Source organism: Chinchilla lanigera, unplaced genomic scaffold, assembly GCF_000276665.1.
Source record: "Chinchilla lanigera isolate Chin_1 unplaced genomic scaffold, ChiLan1.0 scaffold00004, whole genome shotgun sequence".
Lineage (NCBI taxonomy): Eukaryota > Metazoa > Chordata > Mammalia > Rodentia > Chinchillidae > Chinchilla > Chinchilla lanigera.
Genome location: NW_004955405.1, coordinates 35,620,143 through 35,640,344, shown reverse-complemented (window position 1 = coordinate 35,640,344; position 20,202 = coordinate 35,620,143). Strand labels below are relative to the sequence as shown.

The 20,202-nt window shown below is 34.1% G+C and overlaps 1 protein-coding gene across 2 annotated transcripts in view; it reads left to right on the top strand.

Moving 5' to 3' along the window:
• The window catches only part of Anks1b (ankyrin repeat and sterile alpha motif domain containing 1B), a gene marked incomplete at its 5' end in the record, with an annotated part of 1,074,464 nt that overhangs the window by 135,732 nt on the left and 918,530 nt on the right, over positions 1-20,202 (top strand). For both annotated transcript variants that reach the window (XM_005374511.2, XM_013518589.1), the window contains 3 exon segments: positions 1,843-1,923; positions 10,216-10,372; positions 17,138-17,434. In XM_005374511.2, coding sequence (XP_005374568.1) covers positions 1,843-1,923; positions 10,216-10,372; positions 17,138-17,434 — 535 coding nt within the window.

The following is a 20,202-nucleotide window of genomic DNA, read 5'->3' as shown; positions in this document are numbered from 1 at the left end:
ATAGTGTTATACAAGCCTTATATACCATTGCTGATTTTCTGTTTGCTTCTGTTATTAATTATTGAGAAAATGGGTGTTTAAATCCTTAAATATTGGTGGATAGGTATATTTCCCTTTGCAATTGTGTCAGTTTTTACTTTATGTATTTTCAAATTCATTTGTCATATGCAAAAATATTTAGGATTATTATTTCCTCTGACAAATTGTCCTGTTTATCGTTATGAAATGACCTTCTATAGTCTATGAATATTTTTGCTCTGAAATCTATATAAATAAAATCAGCTTTGTTTTTCTCTTTTTCTTTCCTCTCTCTGTCTCTCTGTGTCAGTGTATCTGTCTCTCTCATTCAGCTTTCTTTTGATTAGTGTTAGCATGCTTTTCCTGTCTTTTATATTTTGATAATGGGTACCAGTACTGTGTTCTAGTACTTCTTGTAGCTTTGTAGATATTGATTCATTTGATCCTTACAACAGCACTCTATGGTGGCACTGTTATTATCATCTCCATTTTGCTAATGAGGACTTTAATTTTGGATATCTTCATCCACAGCTATCCCCAGTGAAAAGTTTTGAACCCAGGTAGTCTAGCTTGAGAGCCATACTTTTACTTATATATATATAGTATTTTCATAGTCTTCTGGAAATCATTACTTTAGGTATGTAAGATACTTAAACTTCAGTGTGGACAAATCAGAAATTGTTTTCTCTCTATCCTTCATTGTCCTCTTTCCAGGAAATTTGCTTCTTTTTTTTCTATTTCATATCTTGTTTAATATCTTCCTTTTACTGCAGTCATCTAAGCCTGAATCATTTTAGATGGCTGCTTTCTCTTTCCCACCTGTCTCTCATTGATCGTGGTATCTTGTTACTTTTTCTTTTTATTCACTCTTCTCCATCAAACTGTTCTTATAACGAAGGAACTTCAATTATGATTTTGTGCTCTCAGTGCCTGTCCTAATATGTGACCTAAAATTTTTTTTTTGTACTGGGAATCGAACTCATGACCTCATGCTTGCCAGGCAGGTGCTTGGGCCACTGAGCTTTATCCCTGGCCCGTGACCTAAAATTAATGTACAATAAATATTTTGTGGATATGAGTTCATTTGTCATTGGATAATATTTTGGAAATTTTACTGTCATCCTGAACATGAGATGAAATCATTTTTTGTTGTGCTCAAGAAATGCACCTTTTAATGCTTTATTTTTCCAAAAGCTTAAAATAATTTCTTGAATTGGAATGTTTGAGGATAAAATGGACTCTTTTATAAAGTTACATGTTATCTCTGGAACATACTGTATAGTAAAACCAATAACTGTAAATTATGAAGATCTTCTTATGGGTTACAGTAGTCTAAATCTTCAGTTTTATTTTCAAGTATGAAATATTGGTTACATTTTCTTGGTTGCAGCAGAACAAAAATTAAAGTTTATATTTTTTCCATAATGCAAAAATGTGTTATAACTTACATAAATCATTGCCATCTCAGAAAGAGTGCATTGAAAGGGAGAAGGCAGGTTTCATAAATCTTTTTTCTTTGGGAGAAAATATAGTATCTGAGTGTTAGTATTTAAGTAATAAAAAAAGTACTAGGGATCGGAACATGGATGCATGGCAGTGGGCACAATCCACTAATATTTGAAGTTTGTTACATTTCCTATTAATTTTCCTGCATCAAGTACATGAGGTTGTTCTGAGGAGAAAGCATGAAAGATGGCAATCATTTTCTACATGACTAAAGTTAAATGCAACATGCTGCTGGCTGTGGGACTATCATCAGGCTTTTTGTTTTCCAAAGCACGATTCTGCTTAACTGTTAACTCTGCGATTGTGCTTCATTTGCAGCATCTGGAGAGGCCCCAATGTGAACTGCACAGACAGTTCGGGTTACACTGCTTTACACCACGCAGCCTTAAATGGACATAAGTAAGTGCCGCTTATTTGGACTGGAATCCTTGTGCATTTAGTTACATGTGATAACGTTAATTACATCTGATGACACCTTTCTCATGCTGCATGAGTCCCTTGGCCTTAAGCGAATTTGGAGAGGCAGCAGATGACAACAATGACAAGTCAAACTGGGTAGGAAAGTTGTTGAGGGTGATTGATTGTGTAAAAATAAATGCTCAGAAATAATCAAATACCACACAGAGGGGATGGAAGAAGTGACAGGACCATATTGGTCCTGTGTAGCTTTGGGGATAGAAAAGGATAAAACCACTTGACAACACCCTCCTACCTTCTGTGGCATATACCTATGAGTATAGGTATATGCCAGAATAAAATTCACTAAGAGTAAACTCTTAGTAGAGTCATGCTCTTATAAGCCTTCCTGAGATTTAGTTAAACTGTTTCATCTGTGTTATTCATGATCATCTTCCTGGTTTTAAATTTCCTAATGCTGAACTTGAACTTCTAGAATTATTTTTCAAATAATGTGATAGTATTCATTTTGAGGAGTGAAAGAGTGTGTAACCATAAACAATATTATATAATCAGTATTTTAGCTAGGTAACCTAACAGTTTAGTGTTTTGAGTTACTCAGATGTTCTGTCCTTTCTCACTAGAAGAAAAATGACCATCTTCAAATGTCTCTTCTGCCGCTATTTTTTTTTGTTGTTGTTCACACAAATGATTCAAGTTAGTTTTCCCAGATCTGGATTATTTCATTTTACTTTTGTGTTTTGGATGTGGTAATTACTACTTTAAAAATGCCAATTCTTTTTAATTTCCCACCTAATTTTTATTTTATTCTGTGATCTGATACACAAAGAACTTATACTTGGTTTTAAGCTTCATGGCCATAAAGCTTTAGCTGCAAGGAACTTACTGTCTTTTGTCGTTTATCACCATGACATTTTTGTCTTAATTGTGCACTCAGCATAGTACCATATTTTTTAGTTTTAATAGGGAAGATAAACTCTTATCAAATCTAATGGGCAGAATCTCTTGGACCTGACCATTTGAGCTATCCTACTTTTATTGTGCTTTCACAGATTGGTGCTGTAAGCACATCTTAAAATGATATTGTTCCACTGTGGATTAGCACTTATATCCCTCCTTGATTTTCTGTGAAGTATTTACTAAATATAACTGATTTATACAGGAAAGCCTATGAAGTTCTAACTATTAGTATGTTATTTTTCTTAGCTCATTGCATAATTTTTTGTTCTTTTTTCTTTACAATTTTTAAAGTGAGGATAATCTAAGGGGATTGAACAGCAGTCATTAGGGTTATCATAGGCAGGACTTGACTAGATATCTTTTAAAGTCCTTTTTATTGTAGATATTTTGTGAGATTTAGAATTGCTGCATTTATCAGATCTCATTTATTTTTTATTTTTAACATTTTCTAGTAAGATTTTACTCAGTGTCATTCTGTAGGCTTTGGAAAAGGAAGAAAATTCTAATCCTGGTTCCCCATCTAGTATCAAGCTAGTTTTGTGTCTTTAGGCCATTTTCTTAACATCTCTAGGCCTCAGTTCCTTGACTACACTGTCTGAGTAGTCTCTATTCCTCCTTCCAGTGATAATGTTTTATGCGTTTTCTGTGTTTTGTATTAATTATTGCTCAAGTATGAATTATGACGCCTCAAATAAGGAATTTGGATTTTAATATATAGCATATATATATATATATATTTTTTTGGTTTAAATTATCTATAGACTTTTACAACTAGATGGAAATAGTTTACTTTTTATCCAATCCCACTCACCTCCCTCATTTTGTATGTGGGGAAACAAAGCCATGCTGGATAAGAATGTAGTGGCCACTTATATAATTAAGGTAGGATTATACCTATAACCTAAGTATTTTAGTTACAAATTTGTGCTTTTATGAGTAGTCTACATTATCTTTCTTTTGTGCTTAAACTCTTCCTGGCTTTTTTCTGTCATGTCATATACGTCTGGGATATGTCTGATGTCATCACATGGTATGTTCTTGTGGAATGCTAGTTTAGTGTTGGCTTAAGTAAAGGCAATATTTGAAGGAGAAAATAATGTCATCAGAACCAGAAAAAGGTTGCCATCAGAACTAGAATCAGAAAAAGGTGGTACTTCTTTTCTTTGCCTTTGCTATTCTCACTCAGCGTAGGTAATTAACAATTGATTGTGTTGCATTTTTCCCAAGTAGCCTTAACATGTAGCATGGAAACATACCACTTCCATATTTATTGTTGTTCTATGTATCCCTCTGCTCTAGATTCTTTCCCTGGACAGTATAATTTATAGACTAAGATTTATGGAATCAGAATTGGAAGGAATGTTACCATGCCCTACCATTCATTTTTAGTTTGAATACAGGTCTTTATCCCCAGTATACAATCTAAGTCCATCACATTGCCAATTAAACCTGCTTCTTCCCATATTCTTGCACATATTATTGAGTTTGTTCATCAATAGTAACTAATCCACAAATGGAACAGAATTTTGTACGTCAAACGCTTTATTTCATATTGAACAACTTGATTTCAGTTAGCTAGATATGGACACAATAGAAAATGTACCCTATTGGAGATTTCCTAGGTCATTTGTAATTACAGATTAGAAAGTTACTATCTGCATGTAATAGAAGAAAGCCCAAATTATTTCAAGATAGGGTGAAGACCTATCAGTTTTTTCTTCTGTAGCAAGTTTTATGTGTTTCTGCTATAAATCCAAATCACTGAATTCTTTTCTGAATAGCAATTGACCTGCCTGCCTGCTTTCCCCCTTCCTTCCTTCCTTCCTTCCTTCCTTCCTTCCCTCCCTTCACCTCCTACCTCTTACCCTTTCCTGCTTCCCTCCATTCCTTTCTCTCCATTTATTTATTTATTATTTGTTTATTTTTTGCACTGGGAATCAGACTCAGGACCATGTGCTTCCTAGGCAGGTGCTTGTGCTGCTGAGCTATATTCCTAGTCCTCCATTTCCTTCTTAAATTTTCTTTTTTCCATTCTTCTTTTTGTCCTCCTACCCTATTCCTTTTTTTCCAGTACTTGGTATAGAACCCAGGGCATTGTGCATGCTAGACAAACTACCACTAAGCTACACCCTCAGTCCTTTTTTAAAAAAAAACTGTATCTTACCTTTCACAAACCTTGATATTTCTATTTTATTCTACTTCTCTACCTAGAGAATTGCTTATTTTCTTAAGTCTTATTGTATTAAACTATTCAGTGCATTGTGACTCTTGAATGCTGTTTTGAAAAATATCAATAAATTGTTATTGTATCTTTGAAATATGTATATTTTAATATATGTAGGATTTAAAGTATTTTGTAATCTTACTTTGAACTATTTTCAGTGTATAATGCTTTTTATAACCCACTATCTGTAATGCAAATTGTGTATTACACTGGGTCTAGAATCCGGATACTAAGCTATTTGTAATTTTGATTGTGCTGTGTGTGTGTGTGTGTGTGTGTGTGTGTGTCTGTATCTCTGTCTCTGTCTCTATCTCTGTTTCTGTCTCTTTCTCCTAATGAAAGAAGAGTACCTCTTCACAAAATTCCAAAATCTGCCTGGGCACCATGGAGCACACTTTTAATCCCAGCTACTCAGGAAGCTGAGGAAGGGGGTTTGCAAATTCACTGCCAGCCTGGGCAATGGTAGGATGTCCTTGAGTCTGATCCCTAGTACCATAAAAGAGAAAGAGAGAGAGAGAGACAGAGACACAGAGACACAGAGAGACACACAGAGAAAAATATATAATCTGGCATATTAAATTGCTATTTGAATAACTAACAACATTTTTTGTCTGATTAGTTCTTTCTTGGACAAGGATATTAGCTAGTTAAAATTTACTTTCATTTACTCTATAATCTAGAAATATATATGAGAGGGAATTCAATATGTAAAGAAGTTTCAATCAGAAAATGAAATGTATTTGTGATCATGTTGTGCACATCTGCAAATTTATTTATTCCCCTTGAACAAGAGAAGTAAAAAGGTTTAAGAAAATCAACTCAAAAAAGCAATATTGAATTTGGTAGTTTCATTAGTTTGTTAATTCTGCAACCATATGAAGATGAAAAGTAAACATTTTTTGTCTGTGATTTAATTACCGAAAGTCTTGCTGTTGAGGCAGACTTCTGAATGCTGATATTTCCAACTTAATTTTACTCAGAACATATACTGCACTTCTTTGGAGATATTTCATATTATTCAGAAATACATTTACATCTCTCAAAAATGAATTAAAATTAAGTATTGTGGCAAAAATCAAAGCTTTCAGAACTTCTATTTTTTCCCTGCACTTATATGTGTTAGTTTCAAGCTGCATATAATTGAAATAATTTAAATTGGATCATTAATAAATTTAATTTGATATTTTATTTTGCTCTTGAGACATGAAATTATTTTCCTATGATCTCCATGAACTATATTTACTTCAGGGGGCTGGGGATTTAGCTCAACGGCAAAGCGCCTACCTGGCAAGCGCAAGGTCATGAGTTCGTTCCCGGTACCGGAGAAAAACCAAAACCAAATATATATATTTACTTCAGAATTTTATATCTTTTTTTATATAATGTGTGCTGGGGATTAAAACCAGGATATCCCACATACTGAGCATACAATTTACTGCTGAATTATGCCCCGATCCTAGAGCATTTTAAAATTTTCAAATGCTGGATACCAGAAATATTTCTAGTTTATGTTTAAGATATAGGGAGTATTTTGCTACTTGCTATTCTACATACATTAACTAGCAATATAATTTAATATTTCATGCCAGGTAACCAAGCATTGTCAGTATGTTCATTCACTTGGTGATACCTCTGTAGAAGACTAAAGGTTCGACCTAAATAAACATAAAAAGTAATAATATGGAGTTGATATTTTAGTGTTGACTACTCTTCTGATTTAGGTATTTAAATAGGTAAAGTCCTATTTAGTTCATTTAACATGGATGTATCATAAGAAAGATTAATGACAGTATGTTGGTTAATAATTTATTATATTTATGATACACTGATAGGTACCTGTTTGATTAGACATGTAACTTTATATTTCAAAAATATATTTTCATACTGAATACCTGATCTCAGTTCATTAGCTAATATCTCTGCAAAAGAGGTAAAGCTCCACATAAATAAAAATTTAAAAGTTTAAATTTAAAAACAAGCACATCTAATAAGATAAATTATTTTAATAAAGATTTAAATAAAATTAATAATATTTAGTTAGGATCTTAGTCCTTACCAAAGACAATTTCACAAATATCCAGATTATTATGTTACGATTTAGATATTAGATGGTAATTATACTACATAACACAAATGATTGGTAGGTCATTTCTAAAAATAGACTTTTCCCCCCACTGTATCATAAATCTTCTTGATGAAAAAGAATGAATACCTATCATACATATTATTAGAAAATGTCAGTAAAATTTGAGCGAAAGAACAAATGGAATTCTGAATGGTTTGAGAGTAAAAGGAAATGGAATTGATAATAGTCAGCCTTTCCTTATTACCTTTTGAAAGGTATATTTGTCTATTTTAGTATTACTCTAATGAAATACCTGAGGCCTGGTAATTTTCTAGTGAAAAGTCACACTTGGCTTACCGTTCTGGCCCAAGGTGTATGACCTACATCTGCTGATTATCTTGCTGGCAGAGCCCCAAGGTGGTACAAGATATCACACGGCCAGAAACAGGGAGCAGGCATATGCACCTGTGCATCTCTTCTGATCTCTTTCCCTTTTGTCATATAAAGCCACCAGACTTAATCATACAGGCTCTACCCTGATGATTTTATCTAATCTAATAACTTCCCAAAGGCTCCATCTCTAACCATCAGAGTCTGATTAGGTTTCCACCTTCTTAATACTTTACAGTGGTGGTTAAATTTCAACACACAACCGTTGGAGGATACAAACTATATCCGAACCATAGCAGAAGTAAATACTTTCTAGGAGAAAAAGGGTTGGATTTTTTAACTTGCTCACACATTAGGAAATGAGATAAAAATCTGCCCCACAATTATCTTTAATTTGAAGAAATCTATTCTGTACTAAAATAAATCTTCCTTTTAAGATTCAAGTAGTTTGACCAACTTCCTGAGGCTCTTACTTTACCTTTTAAGTGCTGAAATGTTTCTGTTAAGTTATTGAAATTGTTTAGTATTGGCAACAGCTTGCCTTGAGAATAGTTTTTTTGATTGTATATAACTTTACAATCATGTCTTTCTCATTTGATTTACCCCATAACCCTTTGAAACGGTAAGAAGCTGTAATCTCTGAATTCTGTATTAGCAATATCTGAAAGAGAGATACAGGTTATTTGATTTGCTCAAGGTAACCAAGTTAGTAAATAGAATTGAGATGGGGCTTCAAGCTAAATCAAGTTCTTCACAGCTCTTTGTTGTTCAGAGCTATTGATTAAATCCTCAGTGTAGTTATTTACTTACCTCAGAGTGGAAGCCCTATGTAAAAACCTTTATATGGCAGATACTAAGAGAACCCTGTGAACTGGATAATATTAAGTTTCCTTCTGATTTTAAGATTCTCTTTTTCCAAGGTGATTTTCTCTATGCATTTTCATCTAAAGGATTTTATTTTTTCTTGGACCAGTACTATTATTTGTGTAGTGTTTTATTATTTATCAAGTGATTTAATACTCTATCAGTCCTGAGTAGGAGGCATTGTTATTACAGTATCTTCTACACAAAAGAAAAAAATGGGACTAAATAATTTCTCCAGGGTCACAGTGTTAGGTAGTTTGCCTAGGTGGAGCTCAAATCTAAATCTTCAAATTCAGAACTTATAAAGTAATGCTGGTTTTTAAAAATATTAAGATAAAATTTGTTTTTTAATTTCTCAGAAATCTTATAATTAGGAAATTTGCGACTCCGTGGAACTTTCTAAGTGTTTACAGACACATTTTCTGTTCTTTCATCATGATTTCATACATGTAGAACCAAGTCCAGTGTTTAGGCCACGTTTTGGGCAGTCTCTTTTACTATTTACTATCATTTTATATTGTTATCATACCTAATTTTCATGTGAGCTGTCAGAGTTCTAACCCTGCTCTATTCAAACTTCTTCCAACTTTTCTCATTTGTTATTTACAGGGTCTGATTTTATGAAAAATTTAACTTTAGATCTTCCTTTTCCATTCATTTTCCACATTGGTAATTCATTATATAAGAAATAACCTTAGTATATAATGTGTATGTATCCGTTTAAGATTTTGTGTAGTGAATTATTAAAATTAACTTCTTAAAATGTATCTAAATGAAAACAGTTTTGGATATGAAATTACTGTTTTTGATTGTTTTATACAAAATTCAGTATACTATACCTTAATAATTATTAATTAATTCTTCATGAGATTGCTTATTTTATTTCAAGATCTTTACTTTGAAAACCTGTTGGGAATTGAATACAGAATCCTATAGATAGAGAATATAGAGTATGTGTTGAAATTGCATTAATTGTGGGACTTGTCTCTTAAATGCATTTCCTTCCAGAACTCATTTCTTGCTTGAAAGAGAAAGGGGAACACATGATTACGGATAATACACAGAGTGTTGTGTACCATGGCTGAAAAGTTACTAAACCTTTTTTTAACCCTGTAGTAATACATCTGGCTTTTTCAGGGCTCGTTCTCTACTTGGCTAATTTTCTCTTTTATGTGCATCTTAAGTAACTTATTCCAGTTCTCTATAGGAATGATATGTAAATTCCCTACATGTTCCTTGGTATTATACCTTTTTTTTTTTTTTTTTTTTTGTAAACAGGGAGTACCCTTATAATTTCTACTTTTCTTTCAGGCTAAATTTCAGATATAGGCTGCCTGGAAATACTTCTTTTTTTAAAAAATGGAAGAAGGTGTCCTTTTGACTTTAATGAAATAAGATATGCTGTGCATACATAAATTCTATTATGTAGTTCCATTGGGGCTGGAGATATAGCTCAGTATAGAAAAGCTGCCTGGTGCAAAGCTCTGGGTTCCATCCCCATCACTGGAAAAAATAAGTAATTTTATTGGTTAGATGTGTGTGTGTGTGTTTACACATAAAGTGTGGTGGTGTTTGTTTTTTACGTAAGTAAAATAGCATGTCAAATAGGCAAACTCTTGAAACCAATTTTATGATTTAATACTTTGAATGATTACTTTATATTACTAGCCATCACCTAGTAGTATACTTTCATAATGATATGTCCAATGAAATCAATGTTGTTCAGCATATTTTCTTTTCTCTTGTGTTCTTTTATTTTCTTTCTTTTTAGGGATATAGTTCTCAAACTACTTCAGTATGAGGCATCAACAAATGTAGCAGATAACAAAGGTTATTTTCCTATTCATCTGGCTGCCTGGAAAGGAGATGTGGAAATTGTGAAGATTCTTATTCATCAGGGACCATCACATTCCAGAGTCAATGAACAGGTGCACTTGTCAAATATTTGTTGGTGCTGTAATTTACTGTAGAGTTTTGCAAAGGCAAAGCCATATTGAAAATTGATTATTTTTATCTTTACTCTGCCAAAAACCTTTCTACTGCTGACTTTCCTAAAGGAGAAATATGAAAATTTCTTTGGTGTATAGATATGTTCCACAGTACTAAGTTGGGCACTTATGAAGATCCTTTGATAATGAGAAAATCCCACATAAAGGAAGTAGTTGTAATATTTTTGCCTGTCTTATATAATCATCCATTTTATAGCTGTTGAATATTTAAAGATAGAACAGCATTCACATTTGTAATGAGAATTAGAGTGTTCCTTAATAAAATTTTAAATGCTAAAACAATGATGATAGCGATCATTTGCATAATGCTTTTCCATTTTCGTAGCACTTTCACAATTAAGTACACTTTTTGCAACTCAAAATGCAAAATGCAGCATGTACAGTTGCTAGTCACATATTAAATTAAAAATTTCCTGTACACACACACACACACACACAAAGTTGAGCAAAATGCCACATGGCAGTATGAAACTGACAAATAAAATATTTGCAAGAATATAAAGTATGTTATACATAAGGGACATATTTAAAGAGGAATACCATTCTTAGTATTAAAACAGATAAGGCTACAGATTCCAGAAAGTACAGTGTGGTCTCTCAGTGCAGTATGATGACAGCATCTTGAGCTCTGCATGCCCCCTACTGTTCCTGTTTTGTAAAACTGTATTTGAAAACCAGCATGCAGTCCAACAATTGAATTACAACCATGGCATTAAGCTGTAGGTTGGCAGCTATCCAATATCAATGAAAGTAGGTTACTCTAGGGCAGGCACATCTGATAAAGTATAATTAGCATATTGTTCAAAGTGATGTGGACTCTGCAGATCTTTGACTGAAATACAGACTAAAGAATAAAAAGTAACATTAGTTACACAGCAAAAAGAAAAAATTTTCAATCAAATGCAACACTGAAAGGACTAATTAGGAACAACATTTTATAACAATGAAACTTTGTAAGTTTATAAAAATGCAGATTTTAAAAATGAGAATATAGTCTATCTTTAAAAATATGACACAGTTATCTTTGTCATCATATCATCCTAAAAGAAAATTTAAGAGAATGCTCTTCTCTTGCTGAGAAAACTGAAAGTTAGATCATTTGTGGGATGAGCCATCTGGTGGTTATTCTTAAAATTGTCTGAATGATGTAAAGCAAACCTGATATAAAAATGGGAAAACAATCCAAGGTTAAATAAGAGGGTGTTAGTTTTTTACAAATGAAATTTTCAAAAAAATGACACGAAAACAAGCAAAAAAAATGTGTACTATCCATTCATATTTGAAAGTTGAAAATTTTCAATGACAACTGTATGAGTATGTTTTTAAGAAGCACACTTGATTCTGGTTGTATGGAACAGATCAATTTAGTTATAAAAACTTACTTTTAAACAGATTTTGTAAAAATCAGTAAAAAAAGTTCTTTTTTTACTTTGATTCCTTTGGCAACAAGTTGAAAATTTCTAGAGATTCTTAATATCAGTTTCAATATTTTTGTTTCTCTGTTATATATAGTCCCCCTACAGTGCTGATAGTTTTCCCACTCCATGTTATTTCCCCTAAAAGTTTCTAATGTGAAAATTGTATATTTATAAGTAGTTGTGCTTTTATGTAGCTTTATTTCTTTTTTCCCCTTCTGAATGGTACAAGAATGTCCTAGTTACTTATAAACCTTTATGTATTTAAGCAATAGAGGAAAAGAATAAATGTGGTAATTGACATTTATTGAGACAAAAGAGAAGCCAAGCATTGTTCTAAGTACTTCACCTGCAAAAATGTTATTTAATTAAGTCTCACAATAATTCTCTGAAGTCCTGTTATTACTCAACATTTTTATAGATGGGAAATCAGGCTCAGTAAAGCCACATAATTTACCTGAGGGCACATGTTACTGAGTGACTAAAACTGAGATTTGAACTCAGGACTATCTGGCTGCAGGATCTTTACAATAGTACATTGGTATTGTGGTCTTACATCCTATCACTGGTGGAGTGTTGACTGTATGCCAGGCCTTGTCCAAAGCACATTATCTACATTATCTTACTAGACCCCAATGGGAGACCAATGATTTAGTTATTAATGATCATACCTACTTTATATTTGGGGGTAAAGTAACTTACCCTTATCATAGCTAGTAATAAACATAGCATTTGAGTAGTTTCTTTTTGATTCAAAGTCCAGTCTGTTAACCAGCAGTATACTATGTTATGATGTTGAAATTATGCATCACAATCAGGACTTCATTCTGATTTCTGAAAACTAACTTTGATTTCTAAGATGTAGTTCCCCTTACTCAGGGAGGATATGCTGCGAGAGCCCTAGTGGATGCCTGAAACCTCAGTAGTACCAAACCCTGTGTGTTCTGTTTTCTCCTATATACCCTGCCCTGTTGCCACGTAGCAGCAGAGTTCATCTTTCCTTCTGTGTGTGTGTCTCGGTGTCTCCTTTGCATCAGTGTTCTTGTGCTTTGGGCCATTTAGGGTTATTTGAACACAAGCTGTGGGATACCTCCTCAGTTCATCTGTCACTAAGGTGGCAACTCTGTGATACCAGGTAGCAAACACAGTGTGGATACACACTGGACAAAGGTGTGATTCCTGGGATGAAGTGGGATGGCATAAGATTTCACTGGGCTGGGCCAGGGATGTAGCTCAGTGGCACAGTGCCTGCCTGGCAGGCATGAGGTTGTGAGTCTGATTCCTGGTACAAAAAAAAAAAAAGATTTCATTATGCCACTCAGAACAGTGCAGTGCACAATTCAAAACTTATGACTTGTTTATTTCTGGAATTTCCACTCCCCCAGCACAATGAAATCTTGCACCATCCCACTTCATCCCACGAGGACAGGAATCACACCTTTGTCCTGTGTGTCCACACCTTTGTCCTGTGTATCCACACTGTATTTGCTACCTGGTGTCATGGAGTTGCCACCTTAGTGACAGATGAACTGTAGAGGTATCCCAGAGCTTGTGTTCAAATAACTCTTAATATTTTGAGGCTTGGTTGACGGTAATTAACTGAAACTGCAGATACAGAAATCATAGATAAAGAAGGGTTACTGTGTAGCTTTCCTTAAAAATAATTCTAAGTTTTAAATTTAAAGTTTATATAACATTCCTAGATTTGTCTTTGATATATAAACCACACTATAAGTTCTGTAGAGAGGGTCATGAGAGTCACTGTTGCTAGTAAGTGACATGCTTGCACTTCAGCCTAGATCCTGCTGTATCCTAATTCTATTCTATTTTAATTCTACTGTCATAGAATTAGTAATGAGTTTAGAGTGACATGGTTTGAAAAACAAACTAGGACTCTTTCCTGATTATGGCTTTTATAATAGTCACATCCTTCATGTCTTTTGTCAACTGATTTTTTATTTTCTTTCCTCTGATTTTGTGTACATTCTCTCTATATTCATCTTTTGTCTTCTTTTACTTTCCCTTTCTCCCATTTTTGCCCTTTATTTTAACATTGAATCAAAACTCAGAGGATACATGAGCTTTGCTATTTACTGAAACTTGAACGCAAGTTGTGTTAGATATTTTACTTTGAAGCAAGGTCTTTTGGTAAATAGCTTTTGTTATCTAGCTTTTGTTATCCAGTTTTGTCATGCTATCTAGGAGTGCCCTAATTTTTCAGAGACTACCCATTTGGTAAAAATGAAGGAATTCAAAATATTTTAGGTCTGTGTAGACCTACTACTAGTACTTATTATTATTATTATTATTATTATTATTATTCTTTGAGACAGGGTCTCACTATGTAATTCAGGCTGCCTTCAATTTGATGTGTAACCCAGATTCTCCTCAAACTCACAGCAATCCTCCTGCCTTAGCCTCCCAAGTGCTGGGATTGTAGGCGTGCGCCACCATGTCTGGCTGACCAGCTAATAATCATTAATGAGTGCTGCAACATAGTCTGTGTATTTCAGATTAGATGTTTTGTTTTTTAGACCACTATTGAATGTGGACACAAGTATACAGTTATGGCTTTGTAACAATACCCCACTTTGGTCTCCAGTGATGTGAATCCAAGTATATGTTGGTTATGGATATAAGTCTGTGAGCATTTTCTCCTTAGTAGGTCTTGAACAGTCAGAATAATTTCTCTTGAGATTAAGTTGTGCTAATTGGTATTATTAAAAAATACTCTCAATTTTGCTCTCATATTTTCTTAGGTTAAGGGCTTTGGAAAGCAGAGAGATTTCTGAGGAATCATTATTTCATAGTTGACCTTTCTCTTTACCCAAAGAGGTGCTGTAGCTTGGAAAATGAGGTTCAGTCTCTTTCAGACCAAGAAGAAATTGGGTTGCTCAGGAAGCATATTTCTGTGTCAGATTTTCATGCTCTAAAATAATAAGCTTGCTTTTTTTAAAAATCAGGCTTGTAAAACTTCGTCACGTTTTAAAAATCAGAGCCTCTAAACCTGTACACAGTCAGTATCTTTGTGGAAGTAGGTTATAGTAAACATTCAAACCAAGTGCAATAATGATTCCCCACAAATGATGGAAGAAATAGTATCTTCAGCAGGATTCCAGTCTACCAGATCTTGGTTTTTCATTAAGTGTCTTTAAGAAGTAGGTTTTTCTTCCAGATTTGACCTTCAAATGCTGTGCTTTAGTTCATATCAGAAACAAAAGTAGGAAGAAGGCTTTTCTAGTGTGTTTTTATTCCTCCTCTGCCTCTCTATAAGTGTTTTGATCTCCACTCCTTCTATCATCCGGAGCAAGCTTGAGTTACTTTGTGGGACATTAAGATTTGTTTTGAGTTTGAACCTTCCTGTTGTTTTGTTTTGGTAGAAAGAGCTATCTAAGCAGATATCTCCTATGAACCCATTTGGTGTGTTTTGGGCACAGTCCTTAGAAATAGTGCTTTCAGATCACTTGTGTCTGGTATTTCTTCTTTTATTTTTATTTTAAAAAATAAAAGAAGGAAAACATATTAACAGACAGACATCCATTTACAAAATAGCGTAAGAACAATGCAAATGAAACAGAGTTACAGACAAAGTTGTAGGAAATTAACCATGGTTGTTATATTAGTTATTGATATCTTCTAAGTGGTTTCTCAGGAAAACAAATAGAGACATACAAGATTGATCAAACAAGTAATCATTAACTGTTCCTTTCTGTAGGGCAATAGAAGACAGTAGTACAACTATGTTAGCTATCCTGTATATACATACTTACATGATTTCCCCTTCTTTTGCTTCTCTTTTCCCACATCCCAGTTGTCCTTTACTTTTGAGCATTTTCCTTTCATTTCACAATATTTCTTCTTTTAGAACAAAGCAAAACACGGTAGTGTGACATAGTGGAAAGAGCCTGGGTCTGGGATTTTGAGACATAGGTGCTGATTTTGGCATGTGTGTACTGTTTTGACTCTTGGTTTCATTATCCAGGAAATAGAGGTATAATAGCAATCTTGCGGAATTGTTGTAATAGTTAAATGAGACAAAATATGCAAAGTTTCTAGACACTAGCAAATGAAATTAGGTAATTGGTACTGTGGAAGGTGGAACGTGTGGTGGTTAAGAGTTTGAGTATAGTCCACTGGTTCAAATCCCGGTCCTACTACTAAAGGGCTGTATAATCTAAGATCCATCATTCAATTACTCAGTGTCTTAGTTTTCTCTTAGTGTAAAATGGGAATAATGGTAATTGTAATGTCTCTCATAATCAGGATTAAATGAGTTTAACACATGCAAAATGCAACTGTGTTTAGTACCTAGTATTAGCTCTGATCTTGGTGGCTGCTTTCTCTCCTGAATCTGCCTTTATGCGCATTCCATTTTTATTGCTAAGATGTTTTATTTACATTTCTCTTGACTGACCCTTCTACCTCCTGCTACAAACCCCATCCTACCCATGTCACCTGCCCATATGGTCTGCACGGTCAATCTGCTTTGTGAATGGGTACAAGTTTTTTTAATCTTGCTTAAAGTTCTAGGAAAAACCCATTGATTTTTCAACAGAAACATTTACAACCTGCACATCTAGCACTATAATACTCCTTATTGTCTGTGGTGAGTCAAAGTCTACTTCTCAATTCATAATTATGTTTTAGAAAAGAGAATATTATATTTTGGGGTCAGAATATCTCTGTTCTCTTTGCAAGAGAAGCAATTATTTATATTTATGGGAAATATAATGAAAAATAATTTGAGAAACCTTTGTATAAATCTTACATTACCAAGAATTTGCCATCTGAACTGTCTTTTGGAATGCCAGACTATGAAAAGTGTGTTAGAACTGTTATTAATCTCCCTCACTGGCACATGTCACAGAGGCATGATGCTCCAGAGAGCACTGGCCGTCTGGGCTCAGTGGGCCACTTACTGTTCTGTCTAAATCATTTGTCATTCTTAGAAGTTGGAATATATGATGCAAAAATTTGCTTTTTTATATTACAGTGATAAGTACAAAATATGACTTTTTGTTTGTTTTAGAAATTGAAACCAGTGCCCTGTGCATATTAGACAAATGCTGTACCACTGAGTTGTATCCCTAGCTTAAAACATGGTATTTTTGATATAGCGAGTGATGGATGCTTTTATCAAATACAGAATTTGACTAGACATATTTAGATTAATCTTAAATTTGTTTTTTTAGAACACTGCAGGTTTTAAATTACTGTGTTTAGATTTTGATAATTAATTGAATTGCCTTTATATCTTTGCCTTAAACAGAACAATGAAAACGAAACTGCCCTACACTGCGCAGCTCAGTATGGACACTCAGAAGTAGTTGCTGTTCTCCTAGAAGAGCTCACCGACCCTACAATTAGGAACAGTAAGCTCGAAACACCCCTGGACCTGGCAGCACTCTACGGACGGCTTAGAGTAGTGAAAATGATCATCAGTGCGCACCCTAACTTAATGAGCTGCAATACTCGCAAACACACTCCGCTTCACCTTGCCGCCCGCAATGGTCACAAAGCAGTTGTACAGGTGCTGTTGGAGGCAGGAATGGATGTGAGCTGTCAAGTGAGTCTTCTTTAGTTGTGCTTTAAAGGCAATGCTGCTGCATTACACGCTTTTAGGAAATCTGAAGAGATACAAAGCATAATCTCTAGCTTCATGCTAATTGGAGGGCTGTCCACATGAGAAATTATTTGTACATGGCAATTGTGTGTGGTATTGTTAGTCATGGTTTCCTTTCTCCCAGGGTCCAGCACGTAGCCTGATATATGTTAGGAATCCAGTAAAGTTGAATAAATGAAACAAAATTCACTTGACACACATTGTGTTCAGCATGTCGACACATTCAGAATTCAGTTCTCACAGCTGTCCCATGGGATTGAAAGCTATTAATTTTTAATTAAGAGATTAGGAACCAAACTCAAAAATTTAAGGAATGTGCCTAAAGACACATGTCTGATGAAACTAGAATGTGAATTTAAATATACTGATTAAAGTCCAGACTTCTTTCCAATATAATTTATCATCTATGCATAAGTAGCAGAGCAACTATCACCACTATACCCAAGGGGAGTCAGAAACAGAATGAGTGAAGAGATGTGATTGGAATTGAGCTTTGAAGAATGGATAACATTTATATAGCTTTTGTTTCTCTGTAAAGAAAGGGTCACCTGTTTTTAAAATCTATTTTAAGTTGGCCCCAACTTGAAAGTTGGTCTTTTTTTTTTTTTTTTTTAACACTTTCTACTGTCACAGTTGCTTCTTGGCTGGCTAGGTAGCAGAAGCATTCTTATCCTCCTACAACTCTTGGTTCCTGTCAGATTGTCACTTTCTTTGTATTTACTCAGTTACTGCTGCATAATGAACTATCCCAAATGTAAAAACTTAGTGTAATAACAGGTTAGCACGTAAATCTGGGCTTGGAAATTTTGTCTAAACTCATCGGGGTAGTTTTGGTCTTGGCGGGGTTTTCTCTTGTGTGTTGGGTCAGTTGTGTGTCAGATCAGTGTCTCCATTACAGGGGCTGGTTGGATATTGTATGGGTGGCAGAGTGACATTGTCATGTGTCTATCAAGATCAGTGGGCTAGCCTGGGCTCACTCACATGGCAGCAGTTCTGAATTGGTTGAGAGTATAGATTGTAACTGAAATATGAATACCCAGAGGGAATAAGTGTGACACATTTTTCAGACACCTACACATTGCAGGTGAAATTATTGTTCCACCATGGAGTTACTTTTCTGAGGAATTGTTCAGAAGTTGAATCCTGTGTCTCTACACTTTTTCTTTAAATTTCTAAAAGGCATAGCCTTTTCCATCTCAGGTTTAAGACTAGCACACTGATGCAAAAGTTTTCTTTATACTTTGCCTTCATTATTTAGTTTATATTTTTGTGGTCTAGTTTCTCTGTTTTTTTATTTATTCAACTTTGGCAGTCTTTCAAATAAGCATAAGAAGTTTTTGTGGCCTTTATATGAAGACAAAAGTCTCCCCTTAGAGTAGTGTTCAGAGTAGGTGGATGCATGTTTTCTTTTGTAGGTAACTCACAAAGTTACTTTAGCAATTGTTTAATGATAAAGGTAGATGCTTCTTGTCTAAATGTTGAATTTATCTAATTTAGATTTACTACTTTCATAACACTTCTGGAATACTTCTAAACTGGTTCGGACTGCTTTATAACCAAGGATTTTCACTATGATGGAGATCAGTAAGCCATGTGTTTTCCATGGCCAAGATCTTTTCATGTTTTGTTCTAGGTGACAAGACCAAAAGGGAATGAGTTTAGATTTGATTTTATAAATGTATAGTTTTTTGAAAAACAGTATATTTTGTGTTAAGAGAATTTAAAATCAAGATCTCTGTGCCAAACAGCAGAGGAGACAAAAAATTTGCAATGAAGACATATAATAAATGCCAGAATAGGGAGATAAGTGAGGGAAATATAGTTTTGTTTTTTTCTCTCCTAGGAATCTGAACCAGAACCTTTGCACTGAGCTACGTCTCCAGCGTTGTTTTCTTTTAGTAACTATGTTGCTTTGCTCAGTCATTAAATTGGCCAGGCTGGGCTTATACATGTGATCCTCTTTCCTCTTGTCTCAGCCTCTCAGTATACTGGAATTATAGGTGTGTACTACTATGCCTGGCTAACAAAATAAAGATTTTAGGAAGGAGGTCATGGGAAGACATTGATGCAAATGGTATTTGAAGAGTACTTTCAAAGTCCTACTGGACTTTGAATTTTAGGTGTAATTTAACATGCCTATGTGTATTGTTACTTGCTGAAGAGTATTTAAAAATAATTGAGTTTGAGTCCTTTTAAATGGAGCATATATTTTCTAAGGTCTCAATCTCTTCTTATTGCTTATATCATTGCCAATATCATCCCTTTAGATTTTTTGTACTCTGCTGATGTTTATTATATATCAGGGTAAATTGACATATATATTCAGATCTCTGTGACTATCTGCTCAGAAGTGTCAGGGTTGGTACCTTATAGGATGGACCATCTTCTGTGCTACTATAACCTCTTTTATTTACATTCACTCTGTGAAGAGTTTCAGAAAGTAGAACTGACAACATAGTTCTAAAATATATCAAAATGAGATGAGCTTTTTATCAGATGTAGTTAGCTTTAGTTATGCTTTGCAATTTGTTATTATTAACTTTGTTCATAGAAACATTTCTGTTTTGGGGAAAAAGCTCAATGCCTTTCTTTTGTTTTTATTTATTTATTTATTTATTTTTTTTATTTTAAGGATAAAATGAGGGAAACATTAACAGACATACAACATTTTACAACATATCACAAGCACAATACAGACAATACAGAGTTAC